The sequence below is a fragment of the Aotus nancymaae genome, unplaced genomic scaffold, assembly GCF_030222135.1.
Source record: "Aotus nancymaae isolate 86718 unplaced genomic scaffold, 86718_ANA_hifiasm-v0.15.2.pri h1tg000067l, whole genome shotgun sequence".
Taxonomy (NCBI): domain Eukaryota; kingdom Metazoa; phylum Chordata; class Mammalia; order Primates; family Aotidae; genus Aotus; species Aotus nancymaae.
This window is the reverse complement of record NW_026988482.1, coordinates 22,678,602-22,703,083: the sequence shown is the minus strand read 5'-3', so window position 1 is coordinate 22,703,083 and position 24,482 is coordinate 22,678,602. Positions and strand designations below refer to the sequence as shown.

The 24,482-nt window shown below is 47.5% G+C and overlaps 1 protein-coding gene, 1 non-coding gene and 1 pseudogene across 4 annotated transcripts in view; 1 reads left to right on the top strand and 2 right to left on the bottom strand.

Moving 5' to 3' along the window:
• DHX30 (DExH-box helicase 30) overlaps positions 1–12,051 on the bottom strand; it is a 50,688-nt gene extending 38,637 nt beyond the window's left edge. For 2 of the 3 annotated variants that reach the window (XM_012473832.2, XM_012473828.2), the window contains exons 1-3: positions 11,977–12,051; positions 10,075–10,169; positions 5,243–5,297 (exon numbers count right to left, since the gene is read on the bottom strand). Coding sequence is in view for 2 of the 3 variants with exons in the window: in XM_012473828.2 (XP_012329251.1) it covers positions 5,243–5,270 (28 nt within the window). In the remaining variant the exon portion in view is untranslated. The remainder of the gene's footprint in view (positions 1–5,242; positions 5,298–10,074; positions 10,170–11,976) is intronic. The other variant, XM_012473829.3, reaches the window with a different exon arrangement.
• An 8,209-nt stretch (positions 12,052–20,260) lies between these two features.
• On the bottom strand, positions 20,261–20,367 carry LOC135270889 (U6 spliceosomal RNA). The gene has a single exon (XR_010339044.1). It is a non-coding gene; the product is annotated as a U6 spliceosomal RNA (small nuclear RNA).
• A 3,126-nt stretch (positions 20,368–23,493) lies between these two features.
• Positions 23,494–23,664, top strand: LOC110567684 (small ribosomal subunit protein uS14-like; annotated as a pseudogene).
• Positions 23,665–24,482: the final 818 nt, after the last annotated feature.

Genomic DNA, 24,482 nt, shown 5'->3' with positions numbered 1-24,482 from the left:
AATATACAATACTTACCTGTGTGGAAATCAAGGTCTAAAATCAGACTGTTATTATATCCTGAAGCTCCTTAACAACAACATGGCTTTTGAGTTTACAAGGCATCAGGCCCCATTCTAAGCTCTTTAAGTGTATTAACTCATCTGATCCTTAGAACAACCCTACAGAGGTGCTGTGATTTGGTTCACTTAAATAATGAGGACCAAAGATCCACTTAAATAATGAAGACAGAAAGACTCAGTCACCTGCCCAAGCCAGAGCTGTGCTGTGAAGCCAGCATCTGGGTCCAGAACCTTTGCTCAGTAAGGCTATGCTGCCTCCCACAAACTGTAAAGAAATTCTGCCTCATACTCTGTCACCCGGACCATCTCCCTGTCATATCAGAGAGTTGTTAACGTGGGGAAAAGGAGGATCATGAGTTTTCTTTTTCTTTTTCTGAGATAGAGCCTTACTCTGTCACCCAGGCTGGAGTGCAATGGCAGGATTTCTGCTCACATCGACCTCTGCCTTCCAGGTTCAGCGATTCTTCTGCCTCAGTCTCTTAAGTAGCAGGGATTATAGGTGCCTGCCACCATGCCCGCCTAATTTTTGTATTTTTAGTAAAGATGGGGTTTCACTGTGTCGTCCAGGCTGGTATCAAACTCCTGATCTCAAGTGATTCACCCACCTCAGCCTCCCAAAGTGTTAGGATTACAGACATGAGCCACTGCACCCAGCCAAGGATCATTTTTTTTTTTTTGAGACGGAGTCTCGCTCTGTTGCCAGGCTGGAGTGCAATGGCATGATCTCGGCTCACTGCAACCTCCACCTCCTCCCAGGCTCAAGTGATTCTCCTGCCTCAGCCTCCCAAGTAGCTGGGACTACATGCACATGCCACCATGCCCAGCTAATTTTTGTATTTTTTAGTAGAGATGGGTTTTCACCATGTTGGCCAGGATGGTCTCAATCTCCTGACCTCGTGATCTACCTGCTTTGGCCTCCCAAAGTGCTGGGATTACAGGCGTGAGCCACCGTGCCCAGCCAGATCATGATTTTTATAGAGCTTTCCATCTCTTTATAAAATCAGTACTATTGCCAGGCACGGTGACTCACACCTATAAATCCCAACACTTTGGGAGGCTGAGGCAGGGGGATCACCTGAGTTCGGGAGTTCAAGACCAGCCTGACCAACATGGAGAAACCCCATCTCTACTAAAAATACAAAATTAGCCAGGCATGGTGGCACATGCCTGTAATCCCAGATACTTGGGAGGCTGAAACAGGAGAATCACTTGAACTCAGGAGACGGAGATTGCAGTGAGCCAAGATCACGCCATTGTACTCCAGTCCGGATCACAAGAAAAAAAAAATCAGTGCTATTAATTCAGAGACACTCTTACCATGAGAAAACCTGTTTTCATTGACCTTTTACAAGTGGGTAGACAACAAAGCTCACTGGTTAGTAAGTAAACACAAAGTGATAATTTTAGCTAAAAAAAAATATGTACTGTCCACACTAATCTCAAGTTGTTTTTTCCTTCTTTCTTACATATAGTTAGCCAAAGAAAAAAAAGCCCAGGATGACAGAAATTAATTTTTTCAAACAACATGAAAACAGATGACCAGGTGCGGTGGTTCCTGCTTGTAATCACAGCACTTTCGGAGGCCAAGGCAGGCAGATCATGCAGATCACGAGGTCAGGAGTTCAAGAACAGACAGTTCAACATGGTGAAACCCTGTTTCTACTAAAAAATACAAAAATTAGCTGGGTGTGACAACACACACCTGTAGTCCCAGCTCTCAGGAGGCTGAGGCAGGAGAATCACTTGAACCCAGGAGGTGAGGTTGCACTGAGCCGAGATCTTGCCACTGCACTCCAGCCTGGGCAACAGAGCAACTCTGTCTCAAAAAAAAAAAAAGAAAGAAATGTAATCTCCACTGCTGGAGGGTCATAGGGTGGATCCCTTGGTGCCTTGGTGCTATCCTTGTGAAAGTGAGTAAATTCTCATGAGATCTTTTTTTTTTTTTGAGATGAATTCTTGCCCTGTCACCCAGGCTGGAGTGCAGTGGCACAATCTCAACTCACTACAACCTCCAACCTCCACCTCCTAGGTTCAAGCAATTCTTCTGCCTCAGCCTCCCAAGTAGCTGGGACTACAGGCGCATACACCACACCCGACTAATTTTCTGTAATTTTGGTAGAGACGGGGTCTTACTATGTTGGCCAAGCTGGTCTTGAATGCCTGACCTCAAGTGATTCGCCTGCCTTGGCCTCACAAAGTGCTGGGATTACAGGCATGAGCCACCACACACAGCCTCTCATGATATCTTATTTTATTTATTTAATTTTTAATTTTTATTTTTTTAATTTTTTTGAGACAGAGTCTCGCTCTGTCACCAGGCAACAGGCTGGAGTACAATGGCGCGATCTGAGCTCACTGCAACCTCCGCCTCCCAGGTTCAAGTAATTCTCCTGCCTCAGCCTCCCAAGTAGCTGGGACTATAAGCACACGCCACCAAGCCCGGCTAATTTCTGTATTTTAGTAGAGACGGGGTTTCACCATGTTGGCCAGGATGGTCTTGATCTCTTGACCTTGTGATCCGCCTGCTTCAGCCTCCCAAAGTCCTGGGATTACAGGCGTGAGCCACCGTGCCTGGCTATTTATTTATTTATTTATTTAAAGATGGCATCTCACTCTTGTTGCCAAGGCTGGAAAGCAATGGCATGATCTCAGCTCACTACAACCTCTGTCTCCCAGGTTCAAGTGATTCTCCTGCCTTAGCCTCCCAAGTAGCTGGGATTACAGACCCCTTCCACCACACATGACTAATTTTTGTTTTTTGTTTTTTGTTTTTGAGACGGAGTTTCACTCTTGTTACCCAGGCTGGAGGGCAATGGCACAATCTCGGCTCACCGCAACCTCCGCTTCCTGGGTTCAAGCAATTCTCTTGCCTCAGCCTCCCCAGTAGCTGGGACTACAGGTGCACGCCACCATGCCCAGCTAGTTTTTGTATTTTTAGTAGAGACAGGGTTTCACAATGTTGACCAGGATGGTCTCAATCTCTTGACCTCGTGATCCACCCACCTCGGCCTCCCAAAGTGCTGGGATTATAGGCGTGAGCCACCGCTCCCGGCCTGTTTTTTTTTTTTTTTTTTGAGACAGAGTCTTGCTCTGTCACCTAGGCTGAAGTGCAGTGGCGCAGTCTCAGCTCACTGCAACCTCCACCTCCTGGGTTCAAGCAATTCTCTTGTCTCAGTCTCCGAGTAGCTGGGACCACAGGCTCCCGCCACCATGCCTGGCTTTTTGTATTTTTAGTAGAGATGGGGTTTCACCGTGTTGCCCAGGCTGGTCTTGAACTCCTGAGCTCAGGCAATCCACCTGCCTTGGCCTCCCAAAGTGCTGTGATTATAGGTGTGAACCACTGTACCCCGCCCTAATTTTTGAATTTTTATTAGAGGCAGGGCTTCACCATGTTGGTTAGGCTGGTCTCAAACTCCTGACCTCAGGTGATCCACCTCTCTCAGCCTCCCAAAATGCTAAGATTACAGGTGTGAGCCATCACACCCAGCCGACCTTGTTTAAACTATGTAGCACCTTCCCAGCTCTCTCTCTCTCTGGATCCTGATTTTTGCCATATGACGTGCCTGCTCCCGCTTCATCTTCTGCCCCTAAGTAAAAGCTCCCTGATTCCTCCCCAGAAGCCAAGCAGATTCCAGTACCATGCTTCCTATACACCCTGCAGAAATGTGAGCTAATTAAACCTGTTTTTTAACAAATTACCCAGTCTCAGGTATTTCTTTACAGCAATGCAAGAACAGTCTAATACAGACTCAGTCCACTTCCACCAGTGTTTACTGACTTATTATGTGCAAAATGCTAGCCAAGTGCTATGTATGATGAAAGAGAACAAGCAGCCCTGGCTGCAGGGAGCTTCCAGTCTAGTGATACAGTGAGTAATTCAGAATAGACTAAGCATGAAAAAGAACATGTATGGGACTAAGGAAGGTTGTAGAAAGATTGCGTTTGGTCACAGAATTGGGAAAGGTTCATGAAGGAGATGGTATAAAATACTAGCCTAGAAAAATAGGATTTTAGAGGCTGGGCACGGGGTGGCTCACACCTGTAATCCCAGTACTTTGGGAAGCTGAGGTGGGTGGATCACTTGAGGTCAGAAGTTCAAGACCAGCCTGGCCAACATGGTGAAACCCTCGTCTCTACTAAAAATTTTAAAAAAAATTAGCAAGGCCTGGTGGTTGGTGCCTATAATCCCAGCTACTATGAGGCAAGAGAATTGCTTGAACCTGGGAGGCAGAGGCTACAGTGAGAAGGGATCACACCATTGCACTCCAGCCTGGGCAACAGAGTGAAACTACACCTCAAAAAAAGAAAAATAGAGGCCAGGCGCGGTGGCTCACGCCTATAATCCCAGCACTTTGTGAGGCCGAGGTGGTTGGATCACGAGGTCAAGAGATCGAGACCATCCTGGTCAACAAGGTGAAACCCCGTCTCTACTAAAAATACAAAAATTAGCTGGGCATGGTGGTGCGTGCCTGTAATCCCAGCTACTCAGGAGGCTAAGGCAGGAGAATTGCTTGAACCCAGGAGGCGGAGGTTGCGGTGAGCCAAGATCGCGCCATTGCACTCTAGTCTGGGTAACAACAGCGAAACTCCGCCTCAAAAAAAAAAAAAAGAGGCCGGGCGCGGTGGCTCACGCCTGTAATCCCAGCACTTTGGGAGGCCGAGGCGGGTGGATCACGAGGTCAAGAGATCGAGACCATCCTGGTCAACAAGGCGAAACCCCGTCTCTACTAAAAATACAAAAAATTAGCTGGGCACGGTGGCGCGTGCCTGTAATCCCAGCTACTCAGGAGGCTGAGGCAGGAGAATCGCCTGAACCCAGGAGGCGGAGGTTGCGGTGAGCCGAGATCGCGCCATTGCACTCCAGCCTGGGTAACAAGAGCGGAACTCCGTCTCAAAAAAAAAAAAGAAAAAGAAAAAGAAAAAGAAAAATAGGATTTGAATAAGCAGGGAGTATAAGGAAGAGGGCACTGAGGGGAGGCATGGCAAATGCACACAAAGGCCAGGGCAAGGAGAGACCCAGATTATAAGCACTAAGCAAAAGGAAGGCTATAGAAAAGGACTCTGGTAAACCACCCAAAGAAACATGCAAGAACTACACACTGGTGAGAGACTTTCGCAGGCCTCACAGATGTCCATCCCAATAACAAGGGGCAAGAGGTCGCAAACACAGTTGTAGTCTTACCTTTTCTGAATGAGTCCAGGCTGAACATTTCTGGCCAGGAGGGAAAGCTGGAATCCTGAGAACAAGGAGGGCCAAGGAGCAATGGTTAATATTCCTGGTCTAGGAACTCACAAAGAAGACATCAGTAGCACAGACAGCACTATCCAGAAGATGAGAAAAGTGACACTCTTCACTAATGAGCCCCAACTGCTGCTCCCCAGTCTTAAGGACTGGAAGGCCAGCTCCACTCTAGAGTAATTGTCTTTGCTTCATTCTAATTGAGCACTTTCTTCTCTTCTCTGTCCTAAAACTCCCCATACCCTGTTAAACAGAAGGTGATGCATTTCATGTGAGACATGTAGTTCTACCTAGTTCATCATAATACTTGCAGGTTTTCTTGGGACTTCCAGGAAGAAATTAAATTATACATGAACCCCTTTGACCACATGACATCAGGAAATAGGACTTATGACTGACTGCCTTAGGGGCAAACTAGTTTACTGGGCTTTCATAAAACCTAGTCAAGTTCGTAAAAATGAAATTTGACTGACAGTATCAAAGAATAACTATACAGTGATTCCAAATAAAAAGCTTTTCTTGGCCGGGCGCGGTAGCTCACGCCTGTAATCCCAGCACTTTGGGAGGCCGAGGCAGGTGGATCACGAGGTCAAGAGATAGAGACCATCCTGGTTAATATGGTGAAACCCCATCTCTACTAAAAAAAAAAAAAAATACAAAAAATTAGCTGGGCACGGTGGCGCGTGCCTGTAATCCCAGCTACTCAGGAGGCTGAGGCAGGAGAATTGCCTCAACCCAGGAGGCGGAGGTTGCGGTGAGCCGAGATCGCGCCATTGCACTCCAGCCTGGGTAACAAGAGCGAAACTCCATCTCAAAAAGAAAAAGCTTTTCTTTCTTTCTCTTTTTTTTTCAAGATGGAGTCCCACTCTGTTGCCCAGGCTGGAGTATAGTGGCACAATCTTGGCTTACCACAACCTCCACCTCCCGGGTTCAAGTGATTCTCTTGCCTCAGCCTCCTGAGTAGCTGGGATTACAGGCGCATGCCACCACGCCCAGCTAATTTTTGCATTTTTTAGCAGAAACGGGGTTTCCCCATGTTGACCAGGCTGGTCTCAACCTCGGCCTCTCAGAATGCTGGGATTACAGGAGAGTGAGTCACCATGCCTGGCCAATAAAAAGCTTTTCATAGCAAGTCTCTATGAAATAACAAATATTAAGTTAAAGCACAACTATTGGCCAAAAGTTTGGTGCATTTTGCTTATTAGTATATTTAACTGAGAAATACACCTAGAGATGAGAAGAAACAAAAGCAACACCTCTGGTTTAACATTTTGTTTTTAAAAAATACTCAAACTCAGCTGGGCGCAGTAGCTAATGCCTGTAATACCAGCACTTTGGGAGACCGAGGCGGGTGGATCACGAGCTCAGGTATTCGAGACCAGTCTGGCCAACATGGTGAAACCCTGTCTCTACTAAAAATACAAAAAAATTGGCTGGGCATGGTGGCTTATGCCTGTAATCCCAGCACTTTGGGAGGCCAAGGTGGGCAGATCACGAGGTCAGGAGTTCAAGACCAGCCTGACCAACATGGTGAAACCCCATCTCTACTAAAAACACAAAAATTAGCCAGGTGTGGTGGTACGCGCCTGTAATCCCAGCTACTCAGGAGGCTGAGGGAGGAGAATCACTTGACCTTGGGAGGCAGTGATGGCAGTAAGCCAAGATCATGACACTGCACTCAAGCCTGGGTGACAGAGAAAGACTCTGTCTCAAAAAAATTAAATAAATACAAAATACAAAACTATCAGCTGAGCATGATGGTGCACACCTGTAATCCCAGCTACTTAGGAAGGCTGAGGCAGGAGAATCACTTGAACCTGGGAGGTGGAGGGTGCAGTGAGAGGAGATCGTGCCACTGCACTCCAGCCTGGGAGATAGACTGAGACTCCGTGTCAAAAAAAAAAAAAAATACTCTATGATAGAATATATTTAGAAAAAAAAATACTCGAACTCAGATTTATAGATGTTTTTATAACGCAGTACTCCTGGATTATGTACAACAACCTTAAGTGGCCTTAGTTTAAAATCATCTATTGAAGGTGAACCCCTGGAAGTAAAGAAAAAAAAGAAAAAAAAATCATCTACACAGCATTTAGCAAATCAGGATCATGTCCAACATTGCTCGGAGTCTACAGGGGCCTACACTCCTGATCCTGACTGCTGTTTCCTCTCATTCTGAAATTTTGGGGATGTGGGAAGTAAAGGGCTGACCTGGGGCCGAATCCAGCAGATCTGCCCTGATGGCCTCCTCTCCCCAAGGAATGCCTGAAATTTTAGTCCATAGTATACGGTAGCTCAGAGAGAAAACTTCAATACAATATCAACAATGCTAAAATTTATTTTAAGAAGTTACATTCTATAGATATCTTCTATCCAAATGAAAATTTTAAAAAAGTTAGCCAGGCGAGGTGACTCACGCCTGTAATCCCAGCACTTTGGGAGGCTGAAGCAGGTGGATTTCCTGAGGTCCAGAGTTCAAGACCAGCCTGGTCAACATGGCAAAACCCCGTTTCTACTAAAAATACAGAAATTAGCCAGGCATGGTGGCAGGCAGCCGTAATCCCAGCTATTCGGGAGGCTGAGGCAGGAGAATCGCTTGAACCCAGGAGGCAGAGGTTGCAGTGAGCCAAGATCACACCATTGCACTCCAGCCTGGGCAACAAGAGTGAAACTCCGTCTCAAATAAATACATAAAAAGCGTATAATTTGAGATTCTAATTTTAAAGAAAACCTGATTATAAAATGTAAAATATCTTAAGTGATTATTACTTAAGAAACAATATTTGGTCGGGTGCGGTGGCTCACGCCTGTAATCCCAGCACTTTGGGAGGCCGAGGTGGGTGGATCACAAGGTCAAGAGATCGAGACCATCCTGGTCAACATGGTGAAATCCCATATCTACTAAAAATACAAAAAATTAGCTGGGCATGGTGGCGCGTGCCTGCAATCCCAGCTACTCAGGAGGCTGAGGCAGGAGAATTGCCTTAACCCAGGAGGCGGAGATTGCGATGAGCCAAGATCGCGCCATTGCACTCCAGCCTGGGTAACAAGAGAGAAACTCTGTCTCAAAAAAAAAAAAAAAGTAAAAGAAAAACCAAAAGCGTTGGGCACAGTGGCTCACACCTGTAATCCCAGTACTTTGGGAGGCCGAGATGGGTGGATCACGAGGTCAGGAGTTCAAGACCAGCCTGGCCAACATGGTGAAACCCCATCTCTATTAAAAAAAAAAAAAACTAAAAGCGACGGCCAGGCGCGGTGGCTCATGCCTGTAATCCCAGCACTTTGGGAGGCCGACACGGGCAGATCACCTGAGGTTGGGAGTTCGAGACCAGACTGACCAACATGGAGAAACCCTGTCTCTACTAAAAATACAAAATCAGCCCAGCATGGTGGCACATGCCTGTAATCCCAACTACTCGGGAGGCTGAGGCAGGAGAATCACTTGAACCCGGGAGGCAGAGGTTGCAGTGAGCCAAGATCGAGTCATTACACTCCAGCCTGGGCAACATGAATGAAACTCGGTCTCAAAAAAAATAAAAGAAAAATTTAATGGCCAGGTGTGGTGGCTCATGCCTGTAATCCTAGCACTTTGGGAGGCCCAGGTCGAGGTTCTCTTGAGACCAGGAGTTTGAGACCAGCCTAGGCAACACAGTGAGACCTGTCTCTAAAGAAATAAAAATGGTAAGTTAATTTGCTTGTAAATAGACTCTTGGTTTTACTTTTTTAAAGTCCCTAATCCTCTAGCTCAATATATCAATTTAGGCTCATGTACCACTATTATTTCCTGTTCTAATCTAAAATACTACGGTATGAGAATCAAAATAGGATGTTTTAGAGATAATTTACAGAGCTCTAGAACAGTTCATAGAGATCCAGAAAAAAGCTGTCTTCCTTGTAATGCAGTAATGTTAAAAACCTTTGTAGTTCAATGTCTCTCTTAAGTAATTTAGAGATAAGTGAAATGCTATTATGTCAAGATTTCTTGCATAATGATACACAATTTAATTCCAGGTAGTCACTAAGGAATGGTTCCAGGACAGAGACTCCACAATGACTAATTAAAAATGATACCCTTAAGCTGGGCCCGGTGGCTCAAGCCTGTAATCCCAGCACTTTGGGAGGCCGAGGTGGGTGGATCACGAGGTCAAGAGATCAAGACCATCCTGGTCAACATGGTGAAACCCCGTCTCTACTAAAAATACAAAAAATTAGCTGGGCATAGTCGCGCATGCCTGTAATCCCAGCTACTCAGGAGGCTGAGGCAGGAGAATTGCCTGAACCCAGGAGGCAGAGGTTGCGGTGAGCCTAGATCGCGCCATTGCACTCCAGCCTGGGTAACAAGAGCGAAAACTCCGTCTCAAAAAAAAAAAATGATACCCTTGTGGCTGGGCGCAGTGGCTCACACCTGTAGTCCCAGCACTTTGGGAGGCTGAGGAGGGTGGATCACCTGAGGTCAGGAGTTGGAGACCAGCCCCCATCTCTACTAAAAATACAAAAAAAATTAGCCGGGCATGGTTGCAGGCACCTGTAATCCCAGCTACTTGAGAGGCTGAGACAGGATCGCTCGAACCTGGGAGGAGGAGGTTACAGTGAGCCGAGATCACGCCACTGCACTCCAGCCTGGGGGACAAAGCGAGACTCCATCTCAAAAATAAAATCAAATAAATGATACCCTCTTCCAAGACAGTCACAAATAGGTTTAACACATGCCTCTTGTTTTAGTGTAGCTGAGCATGAGATCCACCACCACTCTGTGCACAGCCAAATCAACTTACCTTATAAAAGCAATGACAGTCTCAGATTTTGTAGGCTTTTGAACTGAAGCTGAATTCTCTCCTTGCTATTCCTCATCACGAGGCTGGGCCTCCTCCTGGGAAGTACAATGCTGGGTCAACAGAGTGATGGTCCCACAATGAAAGAAAGTTGCTCTATCCATTAAAATTCATTTACTAGTTCTAACAGGGACAAATTTTGTTAGTGGCATGAAGCACACATACAGGACAAAATGGCCTTACTCAGGACTTGCCATGACCCATTCCAGGCCCATTAAATTGTGAGCTGTCCTACACCAGCACCTGTAGAAGTGCTGAAGTCTTCTGACATCATCTCAGAAGAAGATGTAAAGGTAAAGAAAACCTTGTATGCCTGAAAAGCATTTTCTGCAAGCCCAGAGCAAAACCTACTTCAATTCTGAGTTATAATTCCATAGTGATTATGATAATCTAACGTAGATAAAGAAGCTATAATACTCTTCCAGATTGGGAAAATAACAATAACTTAATGTTGAATACCATTTTTACAGTTTATGACATACTTCCATAGACTTTATCCCATTTAATCCAGGCAACTATCCAGTGAGGTAGGAATTATCTTTCCAGAGAAGAAAACTGAAGCACAGGTTATACAACCTGCCCAAGATCCCACAGCTGCCTCAGGGCAGATGGAAATCAGCATTGAAGTATGCTGACTCCACTGCCCTCCATGCTTAGTCTAGGCTACTTTTCTTATCTCCAGGATATCATGCTGTTGCCTAAATGTACCACGGTTCATTCCTTGAGACAAACTACACTGACATCTTCAAAGGCTGAAAGGGGCAAGAAGGGTCCAAGAGCTAATAAAACTTTGTATCACAGCTATATAAATTAAAACACTTGGAGAGCAACTATCATTTAGGGAGAAAGAGCCAACACAGGTAGAAAACGCAGCAAAGGAAGTAATTTCTGCACATCAACTTAAATATCTAAGATTTAAGTGTAAATTACAAGATGTAGTTAAGATCGACTATAACAGTGGGGTTACCGCCTTGTAAAATATTTCAAGGGAAATCACCAGACAACGTCTCATTTCACTTTGGCTAGTAAGTTGCAACCAAAACCAGGTTGAAAGCCTTTAGCTGGCCTTCTGCAGTCTACCAGCTAGTGTATGGCAAGCCCCCATGGAGTGGAGTTGTAAAGTGGAACAGCCTCTGCCCTGAAAAATCACAATTCAAGTGACCAATGTTGCTGTACAACGACCAGATAGATACGACATATCTCTGGCTTGGGGGTTCTAAGGACCCCTGGGACTCCAGTTCACTGCAAACAAAGGACCCAACATGCATTTGGTCTGCCCCTGCTAAATGGGGCAAGTTACCACTAGCAAACAAAGGACACCTCACCCCTTGGCCTCCCCCAGTGACAAGGTCGGTGCAAAAGGGGACAAACTAGAGGGGCCAGAAGGCACCGGGCCTCCCTCTGGACGAACGGTCCGGGCAGCACCGGGAGGCAGGAGAAGTAGACAAAGGTCTCGGGGCACTCCGGAGGCTTCCTCCAGGCCCTGCCTGGGGAATCGGCGCATCCCCTGAGGCGAAGGCGTCGTTGCGCCAATGAAGCGGCCTCTCCCGCGGCCTCCGCGGAGCCCCTGGCTGCGAGGCCCGCCCCGGCGGACCGGTCTGGCCCCCGCCCCCGCCCGGGCTCCATGGCAACGGCAGGCCGAGGCCTGGCTGCCCACGGATCGGCCCGGCCGGCTTCGCGGGCAGGCCTAGGATGCCCGGCCTGCTCCTCGGGCCCACCGGCTTCTCCGCCCCACTCTCCGCCAGGCCGGCGGTCGGACAGGGTTCCCTCCTCGCGCCGACCACCCCCGGCCGCGGCAGGCTCCTCAAGAGGGCACGAAAGGGGAGAATAAAAAGCCCAATTCACCTGTTGTTACAGATGTGAAACAAGCCTCGGTGCACCGCGCATGAGCCGCGGGTCCCCCAACCACGGCCGGACTACAACTCCCAGCAGCGGCGGCGCGGCCCCTTCCGGGTCCCGTGACGGAAGTCCCGCCGCCGGTCCGGCGCTCCCCACCCCGTGCCACGGATCCCGCCTGCCGCGCGTGGCCCCGTTCCTCTGCGGGCCTTGGGCCCGGCTCCACCAGAGGCTCGTTGTGGTCGCTCGGGACACCCGGTACCCGGGATGCCCTGGCACCCGGCCCAATGGGGCGCGGCGGCGGCGGCGCAGGCGGGACTTCCGGCAGAGTCGCGAAAGGGACGGGCTTGCGCCGGCAGCTCTGGGGTCGCGGAGGGAGCGGGCCGGGTGGCGGGGGCCGCCTCTCACAGCGACTTAGCTGCCTGCAGTGTGAGAGCGGAGAGGATCTTCGTGCCCTCTGCGCGCCAGCTGCGCCTCCTGGTGCAACTAAACACTCTGGGTAAAGGCTGAGCCGGGAACGGTTTCCAGCTCGGGCTCCGGGATTCCACCCGCCTTCCCCGCCACAGCTCGTAGCCACGCCTCTTCTCCATCTCCCCTCTGATCTTCTGTTTCTTTAGGGAGATGAGCATTTTTGCCTCCCCAGGTTACTGGAAAGATGAAATCAACGTGTTAGTTCGTTGATTTCGTAAACTGTACAACGCTAGGGAAAGGACAAGGTAGCACTTTCTGATCACGGGGAGAGTGCCAGTCACAGTTGCTGGGGGTTTCGAGGTCCCGCCCCGGCCACATCACCTCTTTGGAATGAGAAAGGGGATTGTCCCAATTATACGCTGTGTTCCTCTAGATAAGATTCAAGTATAGGTTCAGTGGAATTCAGCTTCAAAAGTAACGCAGTGGCGTAGCTCTGAAGCTGCGTCAGGATTTTACAGAGTATGTTTTTAAGATGTGGCCTTGCCGGGCGCGGTGGCCCACGCCTGTAATCCCAACACTTTGGGAGGCCGAGGTGGTCGGATCACGAGGTCAAAAGATTGAGACCGTCCTGGCCAACATAGTGAAACCCCATCTCTACTTAAAATACAAAAATTAGCTGGGCATGGTGGCGCGCGCCTGTAGTCCCAGCTACTTGGAAAGCTGAGGCAGGAGAATCACCTGAACCCAGGAGGTGGAGGTTGCAGTGAATTAAGATCGCACCACTGCACTCCAGCCTGGCGACAGAGCAAGACTCCGTGTCAAAAAAAAAAAAAAAAAGATATGGCCTTTGAGGCTGTATGAAGAATTAGTGCCATATGCTGTCACTTTTGTGTGCAAACAATTAAATTCAACATATATTATTTTCTTTCCACATTTGCTAAAAGGCTGGGGTGTGGAACATCATATGCTCAATCAAATAATTAGTACATCTGAACAGGGCATGGTGCTGTATTGTGGGGAATAGAGAGATCCTGCACGGATATCTGAGTGCACTGTGTATCATCAGTTGGTAAGCAGGTGTGGAGGATACAAGGCCCTGCCTCAAAGGGCTTAGAACCTAGTAGAGAAGATGACAACACTGTGTGAGGGAAATGAAAAGTGGTAAATGCTGGAAAGGAGGCATCAAGTGCTACAAGAGTTCGGAGACAGGAGTGGTTACTCCTGAATGGCAAAATGAAAGAAACGTGAACAAAGACGTCCAAGTGGAACAAGGGCAAACCCTAGGAATATTCAGTTCAGTGTGACCTGAGGGTTGTGTGTGTGTGCAAGCTGTACAGGAAGTAGAACAGAAAAAGAGTTGGGAGTGCCAAACTAAGGAATTTTACTTTTTTTGGTAAGACATTTAAAAAATTCTTAGGAGAGTAAAATACTGTAGTTTTGTTGTTGCTGTTGAGACAGACTCTCTACTCAGTCACATAGGCTTGAATGCAGTGGCGAGATCTCAGCTCACTGCAACCACCACCTCCCAGGTTCAAGCAATTCTGTCTCAGCCTCCCAAGTAGCTGGAATTACAGGTGTGCACCGCTACACCCAGCTCATTTTGTATTTTTACTAGAGACAGTTTCACGATGTTGGCCAGGCTGGCCTCGAACTCCTGACCTCAAGTGATCTGCCCTCTTTGGCCTCCCAAAGTGCTGGGATTACAGGCGTGGGCCACTGCACTCTGCCAAGTGTACTTTAGAAAGATTCTTCTGGAAGTGAAAGGGTCAAATCAGCTGGGAAAATAGAACCTAGCATACTAATTAGATCCCAAGAGAGAGAATGAAGGATTCAACTATACTCAGGAGTGAAAAAGGCAAGAAAGAAAGAAATGAGGAGGTTACTGTTGAGCAGCAGGCTGAGTCCTGCTGATGACTCTGTGGAAAGATGACTTTGACATCTGTACCATAGTAACTGAAAGGATTCTGCACTATTTAAAATAAGGGACACAGGAGTTGGAGAAGATGATGGATTCAACTTCATTCAGATTATGTTTGCAATGTCGTTGGGAAAGTTCAGTGATAAAGCCCTGTTCCCTGCTCCAGAGAAAGTTACTGTCTGGTAGAGAGGATGAGAAAAGCATGCAAATATCTTTTTTTTTCTTTCTTTTTTGGAGACAGGGTCTCATTCTGTCACCCAGGCTGGAGTTCAGTGGTACAATCATGGCTCATTGTAGCCTTAACCTCCCAAGCTCAACTAATTCTCCCTCCTCCGTTTCCCGAGTAGCTGGGACAACAGGCACATGCCACCACACCCAGCTAATTTTTTATTTTTTGTAGAGAAACAATCTCACTATTTTGCCCAGGCTGATCTCAAACTCCTGGCCTCAGTCGATCCTCCCACTTCAGCCTCCCAAACTCCTGGGATTACAGATGTGAGCTACTATGCCCAGCCACAAATAAATCAAGACCTAAGGCCTGGGGCAGTGGCTCACGCCTGTAATCCTAGCACTTTAGGAGGCTGAGGTAGGCAGATCACCTGAGGTCGGGAGTTCAAGACCAGCCTGACCAACATGGAGAAACCCTGTCTCTAAAAATACTAAATTAGCAGGGCATGGTGGTGCATGCCTGTAATCCCAGTGACTCAAAAGGCTGAGGCAGGAGAATCGCTTGAAACCAGGAGACAGAGGTTGTGGTGAGCCAAGATCATGCCATTGAACTCCAGCCTGGGCAACAAGAGTGAAACTCTGTCTCAAAAAAAAAAAAAGACCTAGAAGAAGCACTGCAAAAGAGGCTCCAGTACAGGGCAAAAGAATAGACATATCTCCAGCAGTCACAGTGGCTCACGCCTGAAATCTCAGGACTTCAGGAGGCTGAGACAGGCCGGTCAATTGAGCCCAGGAATTTGAGATCAGCCTGGGCAACAAAGCGAGACTCCACTCTCTTTTTTTTTTTTTTTTTTTTGAGACAGTTTCGCTCTTGTTACCCAGGCTGGAGTGCAATGGCGCGATCTCGGCTCACCGAAACTCCACCTCCTGGGTTCAGGCAATACTCCTGCCTCAGCCTCCCGAGTATCTGGGACTACAGGCACGCGCCACCATGCCCAGCTAATTTTTTGTATTTTTAGTAGAGATGGGGTTTCACCATGTTGACCAGGATGGTCTCGATCTCTTGACCTCGTGATCCACCCGCCTCGGCCTCCCAAAGTGCTGGGATTATAGGCATGAGCCACCGCGCCCGGCCTTGCAAGACTCCTCTCTATAAAAAATACTAAAATTGGCTGGGTGAGGTGGCTCACGCCTGTAATCCCAGCACTTTGGGAGGCCGAGGCGGGTGGATCACGAGGTCAAGAGATCGAGACCATCCTGGTCAACATGGTGAAACCCCGTCTCTACTAAAAATACAAAAAATTAGCTGGGCATGGTGGCGCGTGCCTGTAGTCCAAGCTACTCGGGAGGCTGAGGCAGGAGAATTGCCTGAACCCAGGAGGTGGAGTTTCGGTGAGCCGAGATCGCGCCATTGCACTCCAGCCTGGGTAACAAGAGCGAAACTCCGTCTCAAAAAAAAATACTAAAATTGGCTGGGTGCAGTGGCTCACACCTGTAATCCCAGCACTTTGGGAGGCCGAGGCGGGCGGATCACGAGGTCAAGAAATCGAAACCATCCTGGCCAACATAGTGAAACCCCATCTCTACTAAAAATACAAAAATTAGCTGGGCATGGTGGCGTGCACCTGTAGTCCCAGCTACTTGGGAGACTGAGGCAAGAGAATTGCTTGAACCCAGGAGGTGGAGATTGCAGTGAGCCGAGATTGTGCCACTGCACTCCAGCCTGGCACCTGGCGGCAGAGCAAGACTCTGTCTCAAAATTAAAAAAAAATACTAAACTAAAATTAGCTGGGTGTGGTGATATGTGCCTGTAGTCCCAGCTGCTCAGGAAGATAAGATGGGAGGATCAATTGAACCTGGGGGATGGAGGTTGCAGTGAGCCGAAATCACATCACTGCGCTCCAGACTGGGTGACAGAACCACACCTTGTCTGAAAATAAATAAATAAATAAACGAAGGCCAGGCGAGGTGGCTTGCGCCTTTAATCCCGGCACTTTGGGAGGCTCAGGCAGATGGATGACGAGGTCAGGAGTTCAAGACTAGCCTGGCCAATATGGTGAAACCCAGTCTCTACTATAAATACAAAAATTAGCTGGGTGTGGTGGCACGAGGCTGTAATCCCAACTACTCAGGAGGCTGAGACAGAAGAATCGCTTAAACCTGGGAGGCGGAGGTTGCAGTGAGCTGAGATCCAGCAACTGCACTCCAGACTGAGTAACAGAGATGAGACTCCATATCAAAAAAAAAAAAAAAAAAGGCTGGGCATGGTGACTCACACCTGTGATCCCAGCACTTTGGGAGGCCAAAGTGTGTAGATCACCTAAGGTCAGGAGTTTGAGACCAGCCTGACCAATATAGAGAAACCCCATCTCTACTAAAAATACAAAAATTACCTGGGCATGGTTGCATGTGCCTGTAATCCCAGCTACTCAGGAGGCTGAGGCAGGAGAATCACTTGAACCCAGGAAGCAGAGGTTGCGGTGAGCCGAGATCATGTCATTGCACTCCAGCCTGAGCAACAAGAGGGAAACTCCATCTCAAAAAAAAAAAAAACAGCTGGGTGAGGTAGCTCACACCTGTAATCCCAGCATTTTGGGAGACCGAGGCAGGTGTATCACAAGATCAGGAGATTGAGACCATCCTGGCCATGGTGAAACCCTGTTTCTACAAAAGTACAAAAAATTAGCCAGGCATGGTGGCACGTGCCTGTAGTCCCAGCTACTCAGGAGGCTGAGGCAGGGGAATCACTTGAACCTGGAAGACAGAGGTTGTAGTGAGCCGAGACTGTGCCACTGCACTCCAGCCTGGTGACAGAGCAAGACTCCATCTCAAAAAAAAAAAAAAAAAAAAAGAAGCCCTGCTCGGTGGCTCATGCCTGTAATCCCAGTACTTTGGGAGGCTGAGGCGGGTGGATCACGAGGTCAAGAGATCGAGACCATCCTGGGCAACATGGTGAAACCCCGTCTCTACTAAAAATACAAAAAATTAGCTGGGCACGGTGGCGCGTGCCTGTAATCCCAGCTACTCAGGAGGCTGAGGCAGGAGAATTGCCTGAACCCAGGAGGCGGAGGTTGCGGTGAGCCGAGATCGCGCGATTGCACTCCAGCCTGGGTAACAAGAGCGAAACTCCATCTCAAAAAAAAAAAAGAAAAGCCGGGCATGGTGGCTCAGGCCTGTAATTCCAGCACTTTGGGAGGCCGAGGCGGGCGGATCACGAGGTCAAGAGATCGAGACCATCCTGGCCAACGTGGTGAAACCCCGTCTCTATAAAAAAGATTTTTTTTTTAATAAAACAAAACAAAATAAATAAATAAATAAAAAAGAATCTCTCCTTGCAGGGTGCAGTGGCCCATGCCTGTAATCCCAGCACTTTGGGAGGCCGAGGCGGGTGGATCACTTGAGGTCAGGTGTTCGAAACCAGCCTGTCCAACATGGCAAAACCCCATCTCTTTAAAAAAAAATTAAATACTTTTTTTTTTTTTTAAAAAAGAAAGAAACCCCAACTCTCCTAAAAATACAAAAATTAGCTGGGCATGGCACATGCCTGTAATCCCAGCTTCTTGAGAGACGGAGGCAGGAGAATTGCCTGAATCCAGGAGGCGGAGGTTGCGGTGAGCCGAGATCGTGCCATTGCAAGAGCAAAACTCGGTCTCAAAAAAAAAAAAAAGATGGAGTTTCACCATGATGGCCAGGCTGGTCTTGAATTCCTGACCTCAGGTGATCCACCCACCTCGGCCTCCCAAAGTCCTAGGATTACAAGCGTGAGCCACCTTGCCCGGCCTAATTTTTTTTTTTTTTGAGACGGAGTTTCACTCTTGTTGCCCAGGCTGGAGTACAGTGACACGATCTCAGCTCACTGCAACTTCTGATTCCCAATTTCCAGTGATTCTCCTCCTCAGCCTCCTGAGCACTGGAGCCGCTGGAATCACAGGCATGTGCCACCATGCCCAGATAATTTTAATAGAGATGGGGTTTCTCCATGTCGGTCAGGCTGGTCTGGAATTCCCAACCTCAGGTGATCCACCTGCCTCGGCCTCCCAAAGTGCTAGGAATAGAGAGGTGAGCCACAGTGACCAGACTTTTTTTTTTTTCCCTTTTAAGATGGAGTCTCACTTTGTCACCCAAGGGAGTGCAATGGCAAGATCTCAGGTCACTGCAACTGTAACCTCCCAGGTTAAAGAGATTCTCCTGCCTTAGCCTCCTGAGTATAGCTGGGACTACAGGTGCATGCCACCATGCCTCACTAATTTTTGTATTTTTAGTAGAGACAGGGTTTCACCATGGTAGCCAGGCTGGTCTTGAACTCCTGACCTGAGGTGATCCACCTACCCGAGCCTCCCAAAGTGCTGGAATTACACGCTGAGTCACCTTGCACAGCCTTAGGATTTTTTTTTTAATTTAATTTAATTTATTTACTTTTATTTTATTTTATTTTATTCTGAGACAGAGTTTCACTCTTGTTACCCAGGCTGGAGTGCAATGGCGTGATCTCGGCTCACCACAACCTCCGCCTCCTGGGTTCAGGCAATTCTCCTGCCTCAGCCTCCTGAGTAGCTGGGATTACAGGCAAGCGCCACCATGCCCAGCTAATTTTTTGTATTTTTAGTAGAGATGGGGTTTCACCATGTTGACCATAATGGTCTTGATCTCTTGACCTTGTGATCCACCCGCCTCGGCCTCCCAAAGTGCTGGGATTACAGGCGTGAGCCACCGCGCCCGGCCTTTAATTTATTTTTTATTTTTTTGAGATGGAGTCTCGCTCTGTAGCCCAGGCTGGAGTGCAGTGGCACAGTCTCGGCTCACTGCAACCTCTGCCTCCTGGGTCCTGGTTCAGCCAATTCTCCTGCCTCAGCCTCCCCAGTAGCTGGTATTACAAGTGCACACCACCATGCCCAGCTAATTTTTTGCATTTTAGTAGAGACAGGGTTTCACCATGTTGTCCAGGCTGGTCTCAAACTCGTTACCTTGTGACCCATCTGCCTCGGCCTCCCAAAGTGCTGGAATTACAGGTGTGAACCACTGTACCTGGCCCAGGATTTTTGTTTTTAAATTAGGAACAGGATCTCACTCTGTCATTCAGCCTGGGGTGCAATGGTGCAATCATAGCTCACTACAGCCTTTAGCTCCTGGGTTTAAGGGATTATCCTGCCTCAGCCTCATGAGTAGATAGGACTACAGACATGCTCTTTCTACTAAAAATACAAATCCCTGTCTTCACTAAAAATACAAAAATTAGGGCCGGGCGCAGTGGCTCACACCTATAATCCCAGCACTTTGGGAGGCTGAGGCGGGCGGATCACGAGGTCAAGAGATCGAGACCATCCTGGTCAACAAGGTGAAACCCCGTCTCTACTAAAAAATACAAAAATTAGCTGGGCATGGTGGCGCAGATCTGTAGTCCCAGCTACTCGGGAGGCTGAGGCAGGAGAATTGCTTGAACCCAGGAGGCGGAGGTTGCGGTGAGCCGAGATCGCGCCATTGCACTCCAGCCTGGGTAACAAGAGCGAAACTCCGTCTCAAGAAAAAAAAACACAAAAAACAAAAACCAAAAATTAGACCAGATGTGGTGGCATGCGCCTGTAGTCCCAGCTACTCAAGAGGCTGACGCAGGAGAATAGCTTGAAACCAGGAGGCAGAGTTTGCAGTGGGCTGAGATCGTGCCACTGCACTCCAGCCTGGGTGACAGAGAGACTCTGTCTCAAAAAAATAATTAAATAAAAAAGAAAAAACATGGTGAACAAAAAAAAGTTTATGACAGCAATGCATCAAAACGTATCTTTTTTTTTTTTTTAATAAAAAAATATGGAAAGCTTCACGAGTTTGCATGTCATCCTTGCGCAGGGGCCATGCTAATCTTCTCTGTATTGTTCCAATTTTAGTATATGTGCTGCAGAAGCGAGCACCAAAACATATCTATTATCATAATGGATAAACAAGTTTTTTTTTTGGATAAACAAGTTTTAAACTTGGGTCTGTTCACAACAGAGAAACCAGTAACCAGCCAGCCAGTCCCTTTCACGTTGAGTGGAAAATGTCATTTTTGTATTAGGCCCTAGAGGTCAGCAGCGCATTTCTTTCCCCACAGGACTTTATTACTTCTGTCATAATGTCATAATGTCAGCCAATCGCCAACCTGGTTTTTGTTTGTTTGTTTTTATTTTTTATTTTTTAAAAAATTTTTTTGAGATGGAGTCTTTCTCTGTTGACCAGGCTAGGGAGTGCAATGGCAAAATCTCGGCTCACTGTAACTGCATCCTGGTTTCAAGGAATTCTCCTGCCTCAGTCTCCCAAGCAGCTGTGATTACAGGCATGCTCCACCACACCTGGCTAATTTTGTATGTATGTATGTATGTATGTATTTTGAAACGGATAGTTGTTAAAATGATGCTGCCAAAAAAAAAAAAAAGAAAAAAGAAATGGAGTTTTGCTCTTGTTGCCCAGGCTGGAGTGCAATGGCGCCATCTCAGCTCACCCAACGTCCATCTCCGGGTTTCAAGTGATTCTCCTGCTTCAGCCTCCAAGTAGCTGAGACTACAGGTGTGTGCCACCACACCCGGCTAATTTTGTGTTTTTAGTAGAGACAGGGTTTCTCCATGTTGGTCAGGCTGGTCTTGAACTCCCTCTATCAGGTGATCCGCCCACCTCAGCCTCCCAAAGTGCTGGGATTACAGGTGTGAGGCACCGACTGCACCTGGCCTCGCCAACCTTTTTCTTTCAGAGCTAACATTGATCTTTCCTCTAAGGCTTATTCCCAAATTTTAAACTTTTTTCTCTTTTTTTTTTTTTTTTTTTTTGAGACGGAGTTTCGCTCTTGTTACCCAGACTGGAGTGCAATGGTGCGATCTCGGCTCACCGCAACCTCCGCCTCCTGGGTTCAGGCAATTCTCCTGCCTCAGCCTCCTGAGTAGCTGGGATTACAGGCATGCACCACCACGCCCAGCTAATTTTTTTTTGTATTTTTAGTAGAGACAGGGTTTCACCATGTTGGCCAGGATGGTCTCCATCTCTTGACCTCGTGATCCACCTGCCTCGGCCTCCCAAAGTGCTGGGATTACAGGCGTGAGCCACCGTGCCCGGCCCCACTTTTTTCTCTTTTTGTTTTTATTTTTTAATTTCTTTTAATTATTTTAAATAAAAATTTTCCATCACTCCCTACCAATGTGTTTTTTTTTTTTTTTTTTTGAGACAGAGTCTCGCAGTGTTACCCGGGCTGGAGTGCAGTGGCGAGATCTTGGCTCACTGCAACCCCCACCTTCCAAGTTCAAGCGATTCCCCAGCCTCAGCCTCCCAAGTAGCTGGGATTACAGGCACGTGCCACCATGCCTGACTAATTTTTTGTATTTTTAGTAGAGACGGGGTTTCACCATGTTGGCCAGGTTGGTCTCAAACTTCAGACCTCATGATCCACCTGCTTCGGCTTCCCAAGGTGCTGGGATTACAGGCATGAGCCACCATGCCCAGCCTTTTTGTTTTGTTTTGTTTTTGAGACGGAGTTTCACCCTTTCACCCAGGATAGAGTGAAGTGGCACCGGCTCACTGCAGCCTCGCCCCCTCAGGTTTAAGTGATTCTCCTGCTTCAGCTGACTGAGTAGCTGAGATTATAGGCGCCTCCCACCATGTCCAGCTATTTTTTTCCCCCAAAATGGAGTCTTGGTCTGTCAGCCAAAGACAGGATGTAATGGCATGATGTCAGCTCACTGCGACATCTGCCTCCAGGGTTTCAAGCAATTCTCCCGCCTCAGCCTGCCAAGTATCTGGGATTACAGGCTCGCACCACCATGCCTGGCTAATTTTTGTATTTTTAGTAGAGATGGGGTTTCACCATATTGGTCAGGCTGGTCTCAAATTCCTGACCTGGTGATCCTCCCGCCTTGGCCTCCCAAAGTACTGGCGTGAGCCACTGCACCCAGTCTTTTTATCTTTTTTTTTTTTTGTATAGAGATGGGAGTCCCCTGTGTTGACCAGGCTGGTCTAAAAGTATTGGGATTACAGGTGTGAGCCACCATGCCCAGCTCCTACCAAGTTGCTTTTTTTTTTTTTTAATAAAGATGGGGTTTCACCACGTTGGTCAGGCTGGTCTTGAACTCCCGACCTCAGGTGATCCACCTGCCTTGGCCTCCAAAGTGCTTAGATTACAGGCGTGAGCCACCACGCCCGGCCCTATCAAGTTTTTAAAAACAATTTTATGGCACTTAGAATTTCAGCTACTCAAAATAGTTGCCAAGGATGTACTTCACTGTCTGATGGATCTAGTAAGGGAACTGAGAGGCCACATATTTTAGGAATTGCAATCATAATTGATGCAAACTGCCAAGATGTTCTGTGAACACAGCTGCAATAGCTACAGAATGAGGATTCATGCATGACACAGCTAAAGAATATTCAGGAGGGCCAGGTGGAGTGACTCATGTCTGTCATCCCAGCCTTTGAGGAAGCCAAAGTGGGAGGATCGCTTGAGCTCGGGGGTTCAAGACCAACCTGGGCAACACAGAAGGACCCTGTCTCTAGATAAAATTTAAAAATTAGCTGGGCATCCTGGCATGCACTTGTTATCCCAGCTACTATGGAGGCTGAGGTGGGAGGATTGCTTGAGCCCAGGAGGTTGAAGGTGCAGTGAGATGTGATCCCGCCACATACTCCAGCCTGGGTGACAGAAGGAGACCCTGTCTAAAACAAACAAACAAACAAAAACTAGCACATCCTGGCCAGGCACAGTGGCTCACACCTGTAATCCAGCAGTCTGGGAGGCTGCTGAGGCAGGTGGATCACCTGAGGTCAGGAGTTCCAGACCAGCCTGGCCTACATGGTGAAACACTATCTCTAATAAAAACACAAAAATTAACCAGGTGTGGTGGTGTGTACCTATAATCCCAGCTACTTGGGAGGCTGAGGCAGGAGAACCACTTGAACCTGGGAGAAGGCTGCAGTGAGCCGAGATAGCACTTTTGCACTCCAGCTTGGGCAACAGATGGAGACTCTGTCAAGAAGGAAAAGAAAGCCTTTTACCTCATTGCACTCCTGAGAGCAAGATGGGTTACTAACAGCTGTACTGGAGCTACCCAGGAAAATCCGGCCAGGGTTCTCGCTCTTGTTGCGTCTGTTCTAACTGGCATGGTCTGATCCAGAAATATGGCCTCAATATGTGCTGCCAGTGTTTCCATCAGTACGCTAAAGATAGCGTGTTCATTAAGTTGAACTAAATGATCTTCCTTCAAAGGATTATCCAAGGCATCTACCATGAAAAACCATGATAGTTCTTTTTACATAAAATAAACACTAAAATAAACATTTAAAAACCCTTCAAAAGAAAAAGATAGAAAAGAAAGAAAGATGCTATCCAAATGTCCCATATTGTGCTATAAAATTAAAAAAAGTAAGAAAGGAAGGAAGAGATAATCTGAATAGATCTATAACAAGTAAAGAGATTGAAAAGAAATTGAATTAATAGGCCAGGTATGGTGGCTCATGCCTGTAATTCCCAAGGTGGGCAGATCACCTGAGGTTAGGAGTTTGAGACCAGCCTGGCCAATATAGCAAAACCCTGTCTCTTGTAAAAATACAAAAATTAGCCAAGCATTGTGGCGTGTGCCTGTAGTCATGGCTACTTGAAAGGCTGAGGCAGGAGGACCATTTGAACCTGGGAGGCAGAGGTTGCAGTGAGTCAAGATCGGGCCACTGCACTCCAGCCTGGGTGACAGAGTGACACTCTGTTTCCAAAAAAAAATTGAATAATCAAAAGCTTACCCACAAGGAAAAGCCTAGTCTAGATGACTTTACCACTTAATTGTACCAAATGTTTGCAAAATTAATACCAATTATTCACAAACTCTTCAAACACAGGAGTGAATTTATTTATGAGCTAGTATCACCCTAATACCAAAAACCAGAAAAGGAAATTCCAACAGAAATACAGATTGGGTGCCTTGGCTCCAACCTATAATCCCAGTGCTTTGGGAGGCTGAGGTGGGAAGATCACTAAGCCTAGGAGTTTGAGACTAGTCTGGACAACATAGTGACA